Source organism: Mobula hypostoma, chromosome 8, assembly GCF_963921235.1.
Source record: "Mobula hypostoma chromosome 8, sMobHyp1.1, whole genome shotgun sequence".
NCBI classification, from domain to species: Eukaryota; Metazoa; Chordata; class Chondrichthyes; order Myliobatiformes; family Myliobatidae; genus Mobula; species Mobula hypostoma.
Genome location: NC_086104.1, coordinates 157,248,605 through 157,268,016, shown reverse-complemented (window position 1 = coordinate 157,268,016; position 19,412 = coordinate 157,248,605). Strand labels below are relative to the sequence as shown.

Sequence of the window (19,412 nt, the reverse complement as noted above, 5' to 3'; positions counted from 1 at the left end):
TCTATGGGTACGAAACTCAGAGTGTTGCAGTGCTACGTTCATTCCACACTAACATATGGAAGTGAACGTTGGACAATATCAAAGCAAAATGAGGGAAGACTCGCAGCTGCAGAAATGTGGTTTTTGAGGAGAATGATGAAAATATTGTTTAAGGGCAGAAAAGCAAATGAGGAATTGTTGTGAAAAGCCGGAATAAGAGGAGAGCTGATATCATCAATCAGGAAACGGCAGCTGGAGTTTCTGGGACATACACTGGGAAAAGAGAAGCTCAATCATCTTGCAGTGATGGGAAAGAATTATTGGAAGAAAAAGTCACGGCTGACAGTGCATGACATTCATAATTTACATCAAGGGATGGACAGGCAAGAGTTTTAAAGAGGTTAGTTGAAAGTCTCAGATTAAAGACAGCTGGAAGACCATGATCAGCCACGTTATATGTCATGGCACATAATGAATAAGTGAAGAAATATCAAATCTTAGAATGGGGAGAAGTTATGGAAATTGCCAGAGTCCTTTCCCCTCTCGCCGCACTATTATTTTTGAAGTTACATATGAATGAATCATGCGAGAACATTAGAGTTATAGAACACCATAACACAAAAGCAGACCTCAGCTCATCTACTGTTATAAGACCGTAAGATATTGGAGCAGAATTAGCCATTTCTGCAGATGTACCATGGAGAGCATCACTGTCCAGTACGGGTGGAAGGGCTACTGCACAGGAGGGAAGTAAGCTGCAGAGAGTTGTAAAAGTAGTGTCCTCTATCGTGGGCACCAGCCTCCATAGTATCCAGGACATTTTCAAGGAGCGGTGCTTCAAAGAGGCAATATTCATCATTAAGGACCCCCCATCACCCAGGACATGCCCTCTTCTTATTGTTACCATCAGGAAGGAGGTACAGAAACCTCAAGGCACACTCAACGATTCAGGCAATGTCTTCCCCTCTGCTGTCAGATTTCTGAAGTATTTCACTATATTTTCCATTTCTATTTTATGCACAACTTATTTAATGTAAATATATATATGCTGACTGTAATTAAACCTGATTCTGATTGAGTCTGCTCCACCATTTCCTCATGGCTGTTCCACTTTCTTTTTCAGCCCAGTCTCCTGTCTTCTCCCCGTAACCCTTCCTGCCCAAACCAATCAAGAACCCATCACCCTCTGCTTTAAGCATACCCAATGACTTGGCCTCTACAGCACTTGTGGCAACAAATTCTATGATTCACACTCTCTGGCTAAAGAAGTTCCCCATCACCTCAGTTCAAAAAGGACGTCCCTCTATTCTGAGGCTGTGTCCTCTGGTCTTAGACTCTCCCACCACAGGAAACATCCTCTCCATATCTGCCTATTCCCATCATGCCAGGGCATCAAAGGGTATGGGCTGAAAGCAGGGGAGTGAGGATGAGTGGATGAAGTGGATCAGCCCATGACTGAATGGCGGAGCAGACTCGATGGGCCGAATGGCCTACTTCTGCTCCTAAATCTTATGGTCTTACAGACTAACCCACACCTGGACCATAGCCTTCCATCCAGTTACCTATCCAAAATTCTCTTACATGTTGAAATCAAACCTGCATCTACACCGCTACTGACAACTCATTCCATACCCACTCCACCCTCTGAATGTAGCAGATCCCCTTCAGGTGCACAGTGAATGATGGATGGAAAATGACAGGTGCTCGGCACTCTCCCACAACAAGGTGAGAGCAGAGCCCTGCCTTGTAGTGGCAATGAAAACACATCGCACAAGGCAGCCCGTGCACAACTTGTTTTGGCAGGGCCACCTTGTTCAGCCCGAGGGAATCAAGGGTTGATGGGATCCATGACAGTCAGTGCGAGAATGCTCTTGCGCTGCTCTGAGGCCTCGAGCAGGTGAACCTGTGAGAAGTGGTCACCTGGGCTTGACTTGCTCGCCCACGCTGGGCGTGGCTGTAAGGGCAGAGTGTCGATGCGGGACCGGGAGGCATTTTGCTCCGCCCTCTCGCCCGAGGTTCTCCGTCTCCTCCTCATCCTCTGGCAGCGCAGGGTTCTAGGGAAACCCTTCACGTTTTCCCTCAGGGCCATGTAGATGATGGGGTTGCAGGTTGAGTTACTGAAACCCAGGAGCTGCACTGAGGCGAACAGAATGGTCTCCTTCTCTGCGTCCAGCTGCAGCTTACCTGAAAGGAGAAGATTGTTTAGACTACGTAGTGGATCGAATGCTTCTCACAAACCCCGCCAAATGCATGTAACCACTTCCTTTAAAGAGAGAATTGCACTCAGCAGCCACTTTATTAGTTACCTCCTATGCCTTATAACATCACCACAGTGTATATTCATGGTCTTCTGCTGCTACAGCCCATCCACTTCAAGCTTTGACATGTTGTGCATTCAGAGATGCTCTTCTACACACCACTGTTGTGACACATGGTTATTTGAGTTACTGTCACCTTCCTGTCAGCTTGAACCAGTCTGGCCATTCTCCTCTGACTTCTCTCATTTACAAGGCATTTCCTCTCACAGCTGCCGCTCACTGGAATTTTAAACGAAAAATTTCCGCACCATTCTCTTTAAACTCTAGAGACCGTACTGTGTGAAAACCCCAGAAGGTCAGCAGTTTCTAAGATAATCAAATCACCCCATCTGGCACCAACAATCATCCCGCAGTCAAAGTCACTTAGGTCACACTTCATCCCCCATTCTGATGTTTGGTCTGAACAAAAACGGAACCTCTGGACCATGTCTGCATGCCTTTATGCACGGAGTTGCTGCCACATGACTGGCTGATTAGATATTTACATTAAAAAGGTGTAGAACTGTATCTAATAAGGTAGACACTGAATATAGTCAAACCATTCTTTACTGACTGATTGCCAACACTACCGACTAAACACATAAATGCTCGAAAGCTGCGGTTATAGGTTAAAATGTAGCAATGTGTCCCAGAGCACTATTTCGGGACTACATTATACAAAACTGATGCTGAACTAAATCGGAAGGGCTGATAGCCAAAGAAGTTGTTTTGGATCATAGTTATAGACCCATGCTGCATAGAAACAGGCCCTTCAGCCCAACTGGTCCATTCTGACCAAGATTCCCATCTAAGCCAGAGTAACACATAAAAAAAGTAGGAGGAACTCAGCAGGTCAGACAGCTTCTATAGTCGTCGTTTTGGGTTGAGACCCTTCATTGGGCTGATTTCCTCCAGAATTTTGTATATGTTACTCTGAATTTCCAGTATCTACAGAATCTCTTCTGTTTATAGTCCATTTGAGCTAGTCTCATCGACCTGCACTGGGACCATAGCCCTCCACACCTTTCCCATCTACGTACAGTGCTGATAAAAAGTATTCACCCCTCCCTTGGAAGTTTTCATATTTTATTGTTTTACAACATTGAATCACAATGGATTTAACTTGGCTTTTTGGACAGTGATCAACAGAAAAAGACTTTCATGTCAAAGTGAAAACAGATCTCTACAAAGTGATCTAAATTGATTACACATGTAAAAGACAAAATAATTGATTGCTCAAGTCTTCACCCCCTTTAATATGACACACCAAATCATCACTGGTGCAGCCAATTGGTTTTAGAAGTCACAGAATTAGTTAAATGGAGATCACTTGTGTGCAGTCAAGGTGTTTCAATTGATTGTAGTAAAAATACACCTGTATCTGGAAGGTCCAACTGCTGGTGAGTCAGTATCCTGGTAAAAACTACACCATGAAGACAAAAGAACGCATCAAGGAACTCTGCGAGAAGGTTATGAAAAGCACAAGTTGGGAGATGGATACAAGAAAATTTCCAAGTCACTGAGTATCACTTGGAGTACAGTTAAGTCAATCATCAAGTGGAAAGAATATGGCACAACTGTTAATCTGCCTAGAGCAGGCCGTCCTCACAAATTGAGTGACCGTGCAAGAAGGTGTCGAGTGATGGAGGCCACCTCTGCAGGAGTTACAAGCTTCAGTGGCTGAGTTGGGAGAGTCTGCACATACAACAACTGTTGCCTGGGTGCTTGACAGGTCATAACTTTATGGGAGAGTGGCAAAGAGAAAGCCACTGTTGGAAAAAAGAACTCACATGAAGTCTCAGCTAGAATTTGCCAGAAGGCATGTGGGAGACTCTGAAGTCAGTTGGAAGGTTCTATGGTCTAATGAAACCAAAATTGAGAATTTTGGTCATCTGATTAAATACCATGTTTGGCACAAGTGAAACACTGCACATCAAAAACACACCATCTCTACTGTGAAACATGGTGGTGGCTGCATCACGCTGTGGAGATACTTCACTGCAGCAGGCCCTGGTAGGCTTGTGAAGGTAGAGGATAAAATGAATGCAGCAAAATACAGGGAAATCCTGGAGGTAAACCTGATACTGTCTGCAAGAGAACTGCAACTTGGGAGATTTGTTTTCCAGCAAGACAATGACCCTAAGCATAAAGCCAAAGCTACACAGGAATAGCTTAAAAACAACAAAGATAGTGTCCTGGAGTGGCCAAATCAGAGTCCAGACATCAATCAAATTGAGAATTTGTTGCTGGACTTGAAAAGGGCTGTTCACTTATAATCTGACAGAACTTGAGCAATTTTGTAAAGAAGAATGGGGAAAAGAATTGCAGTGTCCAGATGTGCAAAGCTGATAGAGACATATCCACACAGACTCAAGGCCAATTTATACTTCTGCATTGAATCTATGCTGTAGGTATGGCTGTAATTGCTGCCAAAGGTGCATCTACTAAATACTTATTTGAAGGGGATGAATACTTATACAATTATTTTGTGTTTTATATTTGTGATTACTTTAGATTACTTTGTAGAGATCTGTTTTCACTTTGACATTAAAGTGTCTTTCTCTGTTGATTAGTGTCAAAAAAGCCAAATTAAATCTACTGCGATTCAGTGTTGTAAAACAATTAAAAAATGAAGACTTCCAAGGGGGTTGAATCCTTTTTCTATAAGTGCTGTACCTATGCTTCTCTTAAATGTTGCAATCAAACATGCATCCACCATTTCCACTGACAGCTTGTTCCACACTGTCACCACCCTCAGAGATGTTCCCTGTAAATATTTCATTGTTTTCCTTTAATCTATGACCTCTAGTTCTAGTCTCACCCGATATCAGTGGAAAAAGCCTGTTTGCATAATGTTGCCCTAATAATTTTGTATACCTCTATCAAGTTCCCCCTCATTCTCCTTCGCTCCAGGGAATAAAGACCTAACCTATTCAATGTTTCCTATAACTTAGATCCTCAAGTCCTGGCAACATCCTTGTAAATATTCTTTGCACTCTTTCAATCTTATTGATATCTTTCCTGTAAGCAGGTGACCATTACTGCACACAATACTCCAAATTAAGCCTCACCAACATTTTATATAACAAAATTAATGCAAGAGCTTTCTTTTAAAGATCCTTGTCTTGATGATCTAGAAACACAAATCTACAAAGACATCCAGGAATGTTTCTCTGATGACACTTACAGATCACTCCACTATCTGACTCTTCCATGGCACCATTTCGAAGCCTTTGCCACCCAAAGCCACCAAAGAGAACTTGCCACCTCTTGAACATATTACCGTAATCCGAGAGCATGATGACGAGGTGGAATGGAGCCCAGCAAACAGCAAACACGATCACCACAGCCACCATCTTCTTCACTGCGTGCTTCTTCCTTCTGTGGACAACAATAAACAACTTTCACAGTTCAATAACCTGAGACATTGACTCTATTCCTCTCCGCACAGACACTGCCTGACTGGCTAAGTAATCCCAGTGTTTTCTGTTTCATGATAATTACTTACTACCCTTTATGCCTCCATCACTGTCTGACCTCTTGGTGTTGGCTGTGTTCAGGGCTTTATCATTGCTTCACCACTGTTAGCCATGCAAGTCCTGGGTGGAGGCTCAGGATTACCGTCACACTCAGATGCGGAAGGAATCTTCAATGCTGTTTCCATAACCGTTTTGTTTGACCATTCAGGGTTGCTATCCCTGAGCTGAACCCCTGAACCCCAGGACCGCTGGACCACTCTTAGTCTGGTTTCTACCCTTTGACCTGTTTGGCACGGGCGACCCTACTAAGAGCCAAAGCATAAAGCTCTGACTCCAGCCAGCGTAGCTCTCCGGGTCATTGAGGAACACAAGAAGTCAAGGTTGTGGTCCGCTTGGAGGTCCATGACAATTAAAGGGCATTAAATGTAGTGAAGGATTCCCCCTCAAAATGAAAAGCAATATGAAAGGGAAGGGGTATACTGAGTAGGTTAAAAGGTCAGTGGGGTTGTATACTCTGGAATTTAGAAGGATAAGAGGAGATCTGATTGAAACATAAGATTATTAAGGGATTGGACACGCTAGAGGCAGGAAACATGTTCCCGATGTTGGGGGAGTCCAGAACTAGAGGCCACAGTTTAAGAATAAGGGGAAGACAATTTAGAACAGAGTTGAGGAAAAACTTTTTCACACAGAGGGTTGTCGATCTGTGGAATGCTCTGCCAGAACAGGCAGTGGAGGCCAATTCTCTGGATTCTTTCAAAAAAGAGTTAGATGGAGCTTTTAAAGATGGCGGAGTGAAGGGATATGGGGAGAAGGCAGGAAAAGGGTACTGATTGTGGATGATCAGCCATGATCACAGTGAATGGTGGTGCTGGCTCAAAGGGCTGAATGGCCTACTCCTGCACCTATTGTCTATTGTCAACACACCATTGTTGGCTGAATGGTTCTAAAAATTGTACATATTAATTTTCAAACCGATATGGGGTGGCACAACAGTGTAGCAGTTAGTGTTACACTATTACAGTGTCAGTGACCTGGGTTCAATTCCTGCTGCTGGCTGCAAGTGGCTTATATGTTCTCCTCGTGACTATGTGGGTTTGACACTGTAACCAGGTGTTCCAGTTTCCTCCCACATCCCAAAGACATTCAGATAGTAGATCAGTTGGACAGAGTGGACTCATTGGGCCAGAAGGACCTGTTACCTTGCTGTTTCTCAGAATCAGAATCAGGTTTCATGTCACCGGCATATGTCATGAAATTTGTCGACTTTGCAGCAATACGTAATAGTAGAACAAAACTGAATTACAGTAAATGTATATATACGCAAAATATTTTTTCTCAGCTCTTATGGGTGGTGTGTATTGATAAACCTGCTGTCCGCTCCACACTGACAAACACAGTACCCTACAAATGACCTAGGCACCCTAGCTATATTTTTCTCTCACCCCTTATAGGTAGTGTGTATGAGTATTTTTGCCTCAATCTCCGGTCCTCTACCTGAGGCCTGCGTGCTTGAGGTTTGCTGCAGTTTCCTTGCTGTTCCTAGTAGTGCACTCTTCTGGACTGAGATTTCAGGCATTGTTCCCGGGATTTGTTGGAGCCACTCTCCCAGTCCAGGTGTCACAGCTCCAAATGCTTCTGTCACCACCAGGATTACTCCGACTTTAACCTTCCACATCCTTTCTATCTGCTCTTTCAAGCCCCGTATTTCTCCAGCTTTTCATGTTCTTTCTTCCTGATGTTGCTGCCATTTGGGATTGCCACATTTATTTCTATTGCCTTCTTCTGTTCCTTATCCAGTATTGCTCTGTCTGGTTGGTTGGCCAGTACCTGCTTATCAGTCTGTATTGGGAAATCCCACAGGACCTTGGCCCTGTCATTCCCCACTACCTTCTTGGGTGTTTCCCATTTGGACTTGGGAGTGCCCAATCCATACTCAACACGGATGTTACTGTACACAATTCCTGCAACTTGGTTGTGCTGTCCCTGCCTGCATCTTGCACCCTGCTACTATGTGCTGGATGGTTTCAGCAGATTCCTTGCACAGTCTGCATCTTGGGTCTTGCCTGGTGGGACAGGCCCCTGCCTCTATTGCTCTTGAGCTCAGCACCTGGTTCTTGTGCAGCAGCTCTGCGCTGTCCCTCAGCCCTGCCATTTCAGCCATTGGTAAGACTGTTATGGCAACCACCTGGCGATAGTACATCTCATACAGTGGCCTGTCCTGCCGTGGCCTCTGGCTCTGCCTCTCCATGTCCCCTGCCTGCTGCCTGAGGTATTCTCTAGCAGGTCAGCCTCAGGGGCCATCTTCCTGATGTACTCATGGATGTTTCGCATTTCTTCCAGGACTGTGGCCTTGACACTTCCAAGTCCCCATCCACCTTTATTCCAGCAGGTGTACAGTCACTCACCGTTGGACTTTGGATGGAATCCTCCATGTATTGTTAGTAGTTTTCGGTTCTTGATATCAGCGCCTCCCAGTTCATTCCTTGACCAGCACAATATTGCAGCTGGGTATCTGATGACTAATAGGGCGAATGTACTGATCTTGTTCTTCCCACTCAGCTGGTTTTTTGGACCTGTCTCACTCTTTAGAGGTACTTGAATGTTGCAGCCTTCCTTGTGTCTTCATCGTGACTTCCATACACCTGCAGGACTCCCAGGTATTTGTAGCTGTCCTGGACATCTGGTATGTTGGCTTCAAATAACTCAGCTCCCTCAGTCTTGATGAGTTTGCTTCTTTTCTCCACCATCCGGCTGCACTTTTCCAGTCCAAATGACATCCCAGTGTCTCTGCTGTACACCATTGTCCGGTGGATTAGTGAATCAATGTCTCTTTCATTTCTGGAATACAGCTTGATCTCATCCATGTACAGGAGGTGGCTGATGGTCAGTCCACTCTTAAACCTGTACCCATCTCCACTCTGAGATGATCTGGCTGAGGGGGTTCAGCCTATGCAGAACAGTAGTGGGGATAGTGCATGATTCTGGTATATTCCATATCTGATGGATATTTGTGCTATTGGCTTTGAGTTAACTTCTAGCATTGTACTCCAATGGCCCACTGAGTTCTTGATGAAGGTCCTTAGTGTCTTGTTGACCTTGTACAGCAACAGCCATTCCAGGATCCATGGGTGGGGCATTGAGTTCAATGCTTTCTGGTAGTTGTTCCAGGCTGTGCTTAAGTTGGTTTGCCTGGCCTTGGAGTCTCACATGACTGCTTTGTCAATCAGTAGTTGGTGCTTGGAGCCTCTGATTCCATCACCAATCCCCCTCTGAGGAGGGCTCAGGAATTTACACACGTTCCTTCAGCTTGCTGGCTATGATGCCTGATAGGTGCTTCCACGTTGTAGACAGGCAGGTTTTAGGCTGGTATCTTCCATCATCCAAGTTATTGACAAAAGCAGCGGACCCATTACAGACCCCTGAGGAACACCACTAGTCACTGGCAGCCAACCAGAAAAGGCCCCTTTTATTCCCACTCGCTGCTTCCTGCCTGTCGGCCATTCCTCTGTCCATGTCAGTATCTTTGCTGATTTTATCCTGTTAAGCAGCCTCGTGTTGCACCTTATCAAATGCCTTCTGAAAATCCAATTAAATGACATCCTCTGCTTCTCCTTTGTCCACTCTGCTTGTTACTTCCTCAAAGATCTCTAAAGGCAAGATTTCCCTTCACAGAAACCATACTGACTTTAACTTACTTTAGTCTCCAAGTATCCCAAAACCTCATCCTTAATAATAGACTTCAACACTGTCCCAGTCACTGAAGTTAGACTAACTGGCCTATAATTTCCTTTCTTTTACCTTCCTCCCTTCTTAAAAAAAATTGAACATTTTCAATTTTCCAGTCCTCCAGGAACATGCCAAAATCAGGTGATTCTTGAAAGATCATGACCAATGCATCCATTATCATTTCAGCAAGCTCTCTTAGAACTCAGGGATGTAGTCCATCTGGTCCAGAGGACTTACCCACCTTCAGACCTTTGAGTTTGACTGTTTTCCCCCTTTGTAATAGTAATGGCACTCACTCCGGCTCCCTGACACTCACAGACCTCTGGCACACTGCTAGTGTCCTTCACAGTGAAGACAGATGCAAAGTACCCATTAAGTTCATCTGCCCCCTTTAAGTTCTTTGTCCCCCGTTACTACCTCACCAGCATCATATCAACTCTCACTTCCCTTTTACTCTATATAACTGGAAAAACTTTTAGTATCCCACTTTACATTATTGGCTAGTTGGTCCTGAAATATCATTTTTTTCCCCTTATGGTCTTTTTAGTTGCCTTTTTTTGGATTTTAAAAGCTTCCCAATCATCCATCTTCCCACTTGCTTTTGCTACCTTATATGCCCTTTCCTTGGCTTTTATGCAGTCCTTAACTTCCTTTGTCAGCCACAGTGCCTATCCCTGCCATTTGAGAAGTACTTCGTCCGTGGAACATATCTATCCTGTGCATTGTGAACTATTCTCAGAAACTTCAGCTGTCTCTGTTCTGCTGTCATCGCCACCAGTATCCTCCTCCAATCCACCAGGGCAAGCCCCTCTCTCACGTCTCTGTAATTCACTTTATTCCATTTCAATACTGAGCCATGTGACTTATGCTTCTCCCTCTCAAATTACAGTATCAATTCAATGATATAATGAGCACTGCCTCCCAACAGTTCCTTTACATTTGCTTCCTAATAAGATCTGGGTTATTACACAACACCCAGTCTAAGACAGCCTTTCTCTGAGTAGGCTCAAGCACAAGCTGCTCTAAAAAGCCATCTCATAGGCATTCAACAAATTTCCTCTTGCAATCTGACACCAATCTGATTTTCCCAATTACCTTGCATATTGAAGTCCCCCATTACAATGGTCTCATTACTCATATTACATGCCTTTTCCAGCTCCCTTTGCAATCTCAACCTTGCATCTTGGCTACTATTTGGAGGCCTATGTATGATTCCCATAATGTCTTTTCTCCATCCTTGCAGTTTCTTAACTCCACCTACAAAGATTTAACATTCTCTGACCCTATATCACCTCTTTCTAAAGATGTAATTCAATCTCTTACCAACAGAACCACATCACTGCCAATGCCTTCCTGCCTTCACTTTTGATACAAAGCATATCCTGTGATGTTAAGCTCCCAACTATGACCTTCTTTCAGCCACGTCTCAGTGATGCCCACCACATAGCGACCAATCCCAAATTGTGCCATGAGTTTGTCCACCTTATTCAAATGCTATGTGCATTTAAATACAGCACCTTCAGTCCTGCAGAATTCACCCTTTTGAATTTTGCCTCTGTTTAAACCACTCTCAACAGCTCCAGCAACCTGCCCTCAAGAATATTGGTCCCCCTCAGGTTGAAATTGGAGTGCAAATGTTCGTTTTGTACAGGTCACAACTGCCCCAGAAGAGGCCCCAATTATCCAGAAATCTGAATCCCTGCTCCCTGCTCCAATTCTTCAGCCACACATTTATCGGCCACCTCATTCTGCTCCTATCCTCACTGTCGCATGGCACAGGCAGCAATCCCGAGATGACTACCTTTGAGGTTCTGCTTCTCAGCTTCCGTCCTAACTCCCTGTATTCTGCCTTCAGGACCTCCTCCCTTTTTCTACCCATGTCATTGGTACCAATATGTACCACGACTTCTGGCTGCTCACCCTCCCTCTTCAGGATATTGTGGATGTGTTCAGAAACATCACAGACCTTAGCACCTGGGAGGCAAACTACCCTCCATGTTTCCTTTTGTGTCCGTAGAATCACCCATCTGTCCCCCTGACTATAAAGTCCCCTATGACTGCTGCCATCCTCTTCCGTTCCCTACCCTTCTGAGCCACTGTTGCTTCCCCCAGGTAGGTCATTCCACACCCCCCCTCCCAACAGTACTCAGAAGGAGTAGTTATTATTGAGGGGGACAGCCACAGGGGGGCTCTCCACTATCTGATGTTCTCTTCTCCTTCTCCTGACAGTCACCAATTTCTCTATCTCCTGCAGCCTTGGGGTGACTACCTCCCTGTAGCTCCTGTCTATCACTGCTTCACTTTCCCTAACAAGCCGAAGGTCATCAAGCTGCAGCTCCAGTTCCTTAACACAGTCCCCAAGGAGCTGAATCTCGATGCACTTGGTGTAGATATGGCCGTTGGGGAGGTAATCTTCCAGAAATTGCACATCTGACACCCAGAACAGAACACTGGCTCTGTTGACACACCACCTACACTCTCACAAGAGTTAGTTCAGAATAAGAAATAAGGAATGATCTTACCCACTTATCTTGCCTCCACCTGTTCTCACCGAAGTCCTGTTGAGCCAAAGCCTTACTACTCTGCCTCAGACTACTCCAACAATGACCGCTCCCACAATGACTGCTCCGTTAGGCAGTATCTCTCTTTCATAGAGGGTGTGTTTTTAAACTTCTTTATCTCCCACATGCCTTCTGGCAAACTCTAGCTGAGATATTGTGTGAGTTTTTATCAACAGTGGCTTTCTCTTTGCCACTCTCCCATAAAGCTGTGACCGGTGAAGCACCCGGGCAACAGTTGTTGTATGCACAGTCTCTCCATCTCAGCCACTGAAGCCTGTAACTCCTCCAGAGTTGTCATGGGTCTCTTGGTGGCCTCCCTCACTAGTTTCCATCTCACAAGGTCACTCAGTTTTTGAGGATGGCTTGTTCTAGGCAGATCTATAGCTGTGCCATACTCTTTGACTTAACTGTACTCCAAGGGATATTTAGTGACATGAAAATTTTCTTGTATCCATCTCCTGACTTGTGCTTTTCAAAAGCCTTTTCGCAAAGTTGTTTGGAGTGTTCTTTTGTCTTCATGGTGTAGTTTCTACCAGATACAGGTGTATTTTCCACTACAATCAGTTGAAACACTTTGACCGCACACAGGTGATCTCCATTTTACAAATTATGTGACTTTTGAAACTAGTTGGCTGCACCAATGATGATTTGGTGTGTCCTATTAAAGGGGGGTGGGGTTAATACTTATGCAATCAATTATTTTGTGTAAAAAATAATTAATATATATATAATTAAACCAGTAGTGTAAAAATGGAAATAAAAAAGTAAATGAGGTAGTTTTCATTGGTTCAATGTCCATTAAGGAATTGGATGGCATAATTGAAGAAGCTGTTCCTGAATCATTGAGTGTGTGCCTTCAGGCTCCTGTACCTCCTTCCGGATGGTAGCAATGAGAAGAGAGTATGTCCTGCATGGTGTGAGTTCTTGGATCAGATTAGATTAGATTCAACTTTGTTGTCATTGTGCCGAGTACAGATACAAAGCCAATGAAAAGCAGTTAGTATCTGACCAGAAATGCAAAGAATAGTGTTATTCACAACATAACTATGAATAAAAAGTAAGTGCTACAGCACACAAATATAAAAGTACTGAGACAGTACAATATGGGTGCAATACTGCTTAGTGCTGTGATGTGAGGTTCAGCAGGATCACAGCCTCAGGGAAGAAGCTCTTCCTGTGCCTGCTGGTGCGGGAGCGGAGGCTCCTGTAGCCTCTACTGGATGGGAGGAGAGTAAATAGTCCATGGTTAGGGTGAGATGCATCCTTGATAATGCTTTTCACCCTGCCCAGGCAGCGTTTATGGTAGATGTTCTCAATGGTGGGCAATTGGGTGCCGATAATCCGCTGGGCAGTTTTCACCACACGCTGGAGTGCTTTGCAGTCCAATACGGGACAATTGCCATACCACACTGAGGTGCAGTTGGTGAGTATGCTCTCAATGGTACAGCGGTAAAAGTCCGTCAGTATCCTGGGACAGAGGTGAGCTTTCTTGATGCTCCGCAGGAAATAAAGGCGCTGTTGTGCCTTTTTGATCAGGATGGAGGAGTTCAGGGACCAGGTGAGATCCTCAGAAATGTGGACATCAAGGAATTTGATGCTTGATACACGCTCCACTACAGCTCCGTTGATGTAGATGGGGACGTGAGTGTGGCTCCTGGCATGCCTGAAGTCCACAATGATCTCCTTGGTCTTCTGGGTGTTAAGGGCCAGGTTGTTATCGGCACACCATGTGGCCAGGTGCTGGACCTCGTCCCTGTAGGCCGTCTCGTCATTCCTCTGATCAGGCCAACCACCGTGGTGTCATCTGCGAACTTGATTATGGAGTTAGAACCATGTACAGTAACGCAGTCACAGATGAAAGAGAAGAGGATGCCGTTAATGATGGATGCCATCTTTTTGAGGCATCATTCCTTAAAGTTGTCCTGAATACTACAGAGGCTAGTACCCATGATGGAGCTGACTAAGTTTACAGCTTTCTGTGGCTTACTTTGATCTTGTGCAACAGCCTCTAAGGAGGATGTTTACTGACTGTGACTTTTTCTCATCATGTCATTTATTGATTGTCATATTTAGTAAGATTAAGATGAAACAAAATAGACATTTATGGAGTACAACAGTTACTAAAAGTGATATTGAATGCACATTATTGAAGAATAACTGCACATTATTCTTTCCTTAATATGTGAGCAACCTACTAAAATGAACACACAAAATGCAAGAGGAACACTGGCAGCGTCTATGGAAATGCATAAACAGTCGATGTTTCAGGCTGAGACCCTTCATCAGTGCTGTAAAGGAAGGGGGAAGATGCCAGAATGAGAAGGTGGGAGACAGAAGAAGGGGTACGAGCTATAAAGTGAGAGGTGAAGCCAGGTGGCTGGGAGAGTGGGGGCGTTGACGTAAAAAGCTGGAAGATGATAGGTGGAAAAGGTAAAGGGCTGAAGAAGAAGGAATCTGATAGGAGAGGAGGGTAGACCATGGGAGAAAGGGAAAGAAGAGGAGGCCCAGGAGGAGGTGATAGGCAATTGAAGAGAAGATGTAAGGGGGCGGGCAGAGTAGGGAATTGAAGAGGGAAGGGGGAGGAGGAAAAATACCGGAAGAAGGAGAAATCAATGATCATGCCATCAAGTTAGATGCTATTGAGAGCAACATTTTACTGAAAACATTATTGACAGAAAGTTGGAGACATCTACTAAGAGTGACATTTACTGACACAATGGTTATAGCAATTGACTGCTGTTAATACAGAGATACACGGAGGATGACGGTAACTAAGTGTTTCCATTTCCTGAGATGGACATTCACTACCTGTGACATTTAACAGGACGAAGAATGTCTGAAACAGGCATTTATAGAGAGCAACGTTTACTGAGAATAGCGTCTAACAAGGAGCGACATTTACTGAAAACAACGCCTGCTGAAAGTGACATTTTCTTGGCATGAAACTTCATGAGCGTGACATTTACCAAAATACAGTTAAGTCAAGTCAAGTTTATTGTCATTTAGCTATATACATGTATATAATGTGTATAATTATATAATGCATATAGAAACAGGAGAACATTTCTCCGAACCAGGGTGTAAAGCACAATAGTACGCAACACACAATAACTTATGAAAAACTTATAGGTAAACCACGCATAAATAATGAACAAAAGTGCATCAATTAAATACTGTAAGGTATAGAACAGATTAACCAGTGACACTTCAAATACAATGTGGCAGGGAGTTCAGAAGGCTAATGCCCTGAGGGATAGTTATTGAGTTCTGTATTTACCCACAACGACGAATTCCTAAGAGCGGTATTTACCCAGATAAACACTTACTGATACAGTCTTTTACTGAGTGGTAGATCGGCTTCCGGTAAGATTGTAGCGAGTTTTGTCACAGCGGCCAATTCAAGTCTAAAAAATGGTGAAAATATGTGCACAAAATGTTTTTCTTGTGATTGCAAGGGCCTGTTGGATGCTGGTAATATAAAATACGGGAAGTCTGGATCACTGGTGAGACCGACGGCAGGGGAGCTGCGTGGCTCCAGTTGAACGGACCAGGCCCTCTTGCCACAGCGTCGTCCATTACAGCCTCTCCGGAGGAGGCGCCAGAGGCGATGTGGGCGAGAAGAGGGGTGTGCTGAGCTCGCTGGGTTGGAGGCTGGCCCCTGTAGGTCAGTTCTCCTGTCGCTGCGGCTCTCCAGTGTCTGTTCTAATGACCGCTGGCTGGAATGCCTGACACTGACCCAGTGCGAGACAAGCTGTCTTGCCTTGCATGAGATGAGAAACTGCAGCGTATTTTTCCTTGTGGAAACATGGCTCCAGCACAACTTCCCAAGCACCATCAATGCTCAGGCCATGACACTCAGGGACCTACAGTGTGCTAACACTATTTTTTGTGCCTGGATATGTCATCATAACTGTGTGTGACTGTATGGACTGTGTTTTGTACCTTTTCCCCAAAGGAACGCAGTTTCATTTAGAACATAAGACCATATGATAGCGGAGCAAAATTAGGCCATTTGGCCCATCGATTCTGCTTCGTTACTTCATCAGGGATGATCCAATTTTCCTCTCAGCCCCAAAATCCTGCCTTCTCCCTGTATCCCTTCATGCCCTGTCCAATCTAGAATCGATAAACCTCCACCTCAAACATACATGAAGATTTGACCTCCACAGCTGCCAGTGGCAATGAATTCCACAGATTCACAGCACTCTGGCTAAAGAAATTCCTCCTCATCTCCAAGGATGCCCCTCTATTCTGAGGCTGTGTCCTCTGGTCTTATACTCTCCCACCATAGTAAGCATTCTCTCCACGTCCACTCTATCATGGCCTTTCACCATTCAATAAGTTTCAATGAGGTCATCCCTCATTCTTCTGAATTCTAGTGAATACAGGCCCAGAGCCATTAAATGCCTCTTCATATGATAAGCCATTCAATCCTGGAATCATTTTTATGAACCTCCTTTAAACCCTCTCCAGTTTCAGCACATCCTTTCTATAATAAGGGGCCCAAAACTTCTCACAATACTCCAAGTGAGGCCTTACTAGAGCTTTATAAAGTTTTAATGCTACTTCCTTGTTTTTATATTCTAGTTCTCTTGAAATAAATCATCGCATTTGCTTTCTTCACCACAGAATCAGCCTGCAAATTAACCTTTAGAGAATCCTGCCTAATGACTCTCGATTCCCTTTTCACCTCGGATCTATGAGTTTTCTGCCCGTTTAGTAAACAATCTATGCCTTTATTCCTTCTATTAAAGTGCATGACCACACACTTTCCAACACTGTATTCTATCTGCCGTTTCTTTGCCAATTCTCCTAATCTGTTTAAGTCCTTCTATAGCCTCACTATTTCCTCAAAACTACCTGCCCCTCCACCTATCTTCATATCGTCTGCAAACTTTGCAACAGATTTTCCCTTGGGGAAACCATGCTGACTACTGCCTATTTTATCATGTGCCTCCAAGTACCCTGAGACCTCATCCTCAATAATCCACTCCAACATCTTCCCAAACACTATCAGACTATCTGGACTATAGTTTCCTTTCTTCTGCCTCCCTCATTTGCAATTGAATGACATTTGCAATTTTCCAGTCTTCCAGAACCATTTCAGAATCTAGTGATTCTTCAAAGATCATTACTAATGCCTCTATATTCTCTTCAACCACCTCTTTCAGAAGTCTGAGGTGTACACCATCTGGTCCAGGTGACTTACCTACCTTCAGACCTTCGAACCCTCTCCCTAGTAATAGTAACTTCGCACACTTCATGACCACTGACACCTGGAACTTTCACCATACTGCTGGTGTCCTCTACCAGTGAAGACTGATGCAAAATACTGGTTCAATTTGTCTGCCATTTCCTTGTCCTCCATTACCACCTCTCTAGTGCCATTTTCCAGTGGTCTAATATCCTCTCTTGCCTCTCTTTTACACTTTATGTATCCGAAGAAACTTTTGGTATCCTCTTTAATATTACTGGCTAGTTTACTTTTGTATTCCTTCTTCACCTTTTTAATTACTTTTTAGTTGCCTTCTGTTGGTTTTTAAAAGCTCTCCAATCCTCTAACATCCCACTAATCTTTGCTCTATTAAATGCCCTCTCTTTGGCTTTTATGCTAGCTTTGACTTCTCTTGTTAGTCACAAGTATCATCTTTCCTTTAGAATACTTCTTCCTCTTTGGGAAGTATATATCTTGTGCCTTCCAAATTGCTTTCTGAAATTCCAGCCATTCTGCCGTCATCCCTGCCAGAGTTCTTTTCCAATCAATTCTAGCCAATTCCTATCTCATGCCTCTGGAATTCCCTTTACTCTATTCTAATACTGATACATCTGACTTTAGCTTCACCTTCTCAAAATTCAGGGTGATTTTGATCATATTGTGATCACCTGCCCCTAAGGGTTCTTTTACCTTAAGCTCTCTGATCATTTCTGGTTCATTGCACAACACCCAGTCCAGAATAGTTGATCCTCTAGGGGGCTTAACCATGAACTGCTCCAAAAGCCATCTCATAGACATTCTGGAACAAACCCCCCCCCCCCGCCCCCAGTAATCCAGCAGCAACCTGACTTTCCCAATCTACCTGCATATTGAACTTCATCACGACTGTTGTAACATTGCCCTTTTGGCGTGCATTTTCTATCTCCCACTGTACTATTTAGGGGTCTGTATACAACTCCCATGAAAGTCTTTTTACCCTTGCTGTTCCTTAGCTCTATCCACAATGATTCAACACCTTCCAGCCCTATGTCACCTCTTTCTAATGATTTGATTCCATTTTTCACCAACAGAGCAAGGCTGCCCCCTCTGCCTTCCTGCCTGTCCTTTCGATACAATGTGTGTCCCTGGACATTAAGCTCCCAGCGGTAATCTTTCAGTCCTGGCTCAGTGATGCCTACAACATCATGCAGGCCAATCTGCAACCGTGCTGCAAATTCATCTACTTATGCTGTGTACTGCTCGTATTCAAATACCACACCTTCAGTCCTGTATTCGCCTTTTACAATTTTGTCCACCTTTTACATTGCAACTCATCCTGTTGACTGCAATTTTGCCCTCTCAAGAGCTTCTCCTCACTACTCATTGCCTCTGTTTGTAACCATCTACCTCATCACCTGCCCTTCCTACGATACTTCCTGCATTGAAATATACGCAGCTCAGGACACTAGTCGCACCATGCTCAACTTTTTGTTTCCAAACTTAGACTAAGGTCTTACCAACATCTGCCTCCACAACCATTCCACTAAGTGTTCTGGTACTCTGGTTCCCACCCCCTGCAACTCTAGTTTAAACCCCACCATGAAGCATTGACAAGTCTTTCCACTAGGATATTAGTCCCCCACCTGTTCAGGGGAAAGCCATCCCTTCTGTAAACATCCCACCTTCCCTGGAAGAGAGCCCAATGATCCAAAAATCTTATGCCCTCCCTCCTACACCAACTCTTTAGCCATATATTAAACTGGATAATCTTCCTAGTTCTGGTCTCTCTAGCACGTGGCACGGGTAGCAATCCTGAGATCACAACGCTGGAGGTCCTGCCCTTTAACTTAGCACCAACTTCCTGAACTCCCTAATGCAGGACCTCATCACTCAACCTACCCATGTCATTGCTACCTCCTCGGACCATGACTTCCAGTTGTTTGTCCTCCCATTTATGAATGCTGAGGACTTGAGGACTCGATCCAAGATATCCCGGACCCTGGCACCCGGGAAGGAACATACCATTCGGAAATCTTGTTCTCACCCACAGAACCTCCTGTCCATTTACCTGACTAAGGAATACCCCATCACCACAGCATGCTCCTTCTCCCCCTTTCCCTTCTGAGTCACAGAGGCAGACTCAGCGTCCAGAGACCTCCCCACTGTGGTCTCC

At 44.4% G+C, this 19,412-nt stretch overlaps 1 protein-coding gene across 1 annotated transcript in view; it reads right to left on the bottom strand.

Moving 5' to 3' along the window:
• Positions 1-1,807: 1,807 nt before the first annotated feature.
• LOC134351230 (pyroglutamylated RF-amide peptide receptor) overlaps positions 1,808-19,412 on the bottom strand; it is a 65,281-nt gene continuing 47,676 nt past the window's right edge. The window contains exons 5-6 of the mRNA XM_063057335.1: positions 5,560-5,657; positions 1,808-2,163 (exon numbers count right to left, since the gene is read on the bottom strand). Of these exons, the coding sequence (XP_062913405.1) occupies positions 1,808-2,163; positions 5,560-5,657 (454 nt within the window). The remainder of the gene's footprint in view (positions 2,164-5,559; positions 5,658-19,412) is intronic.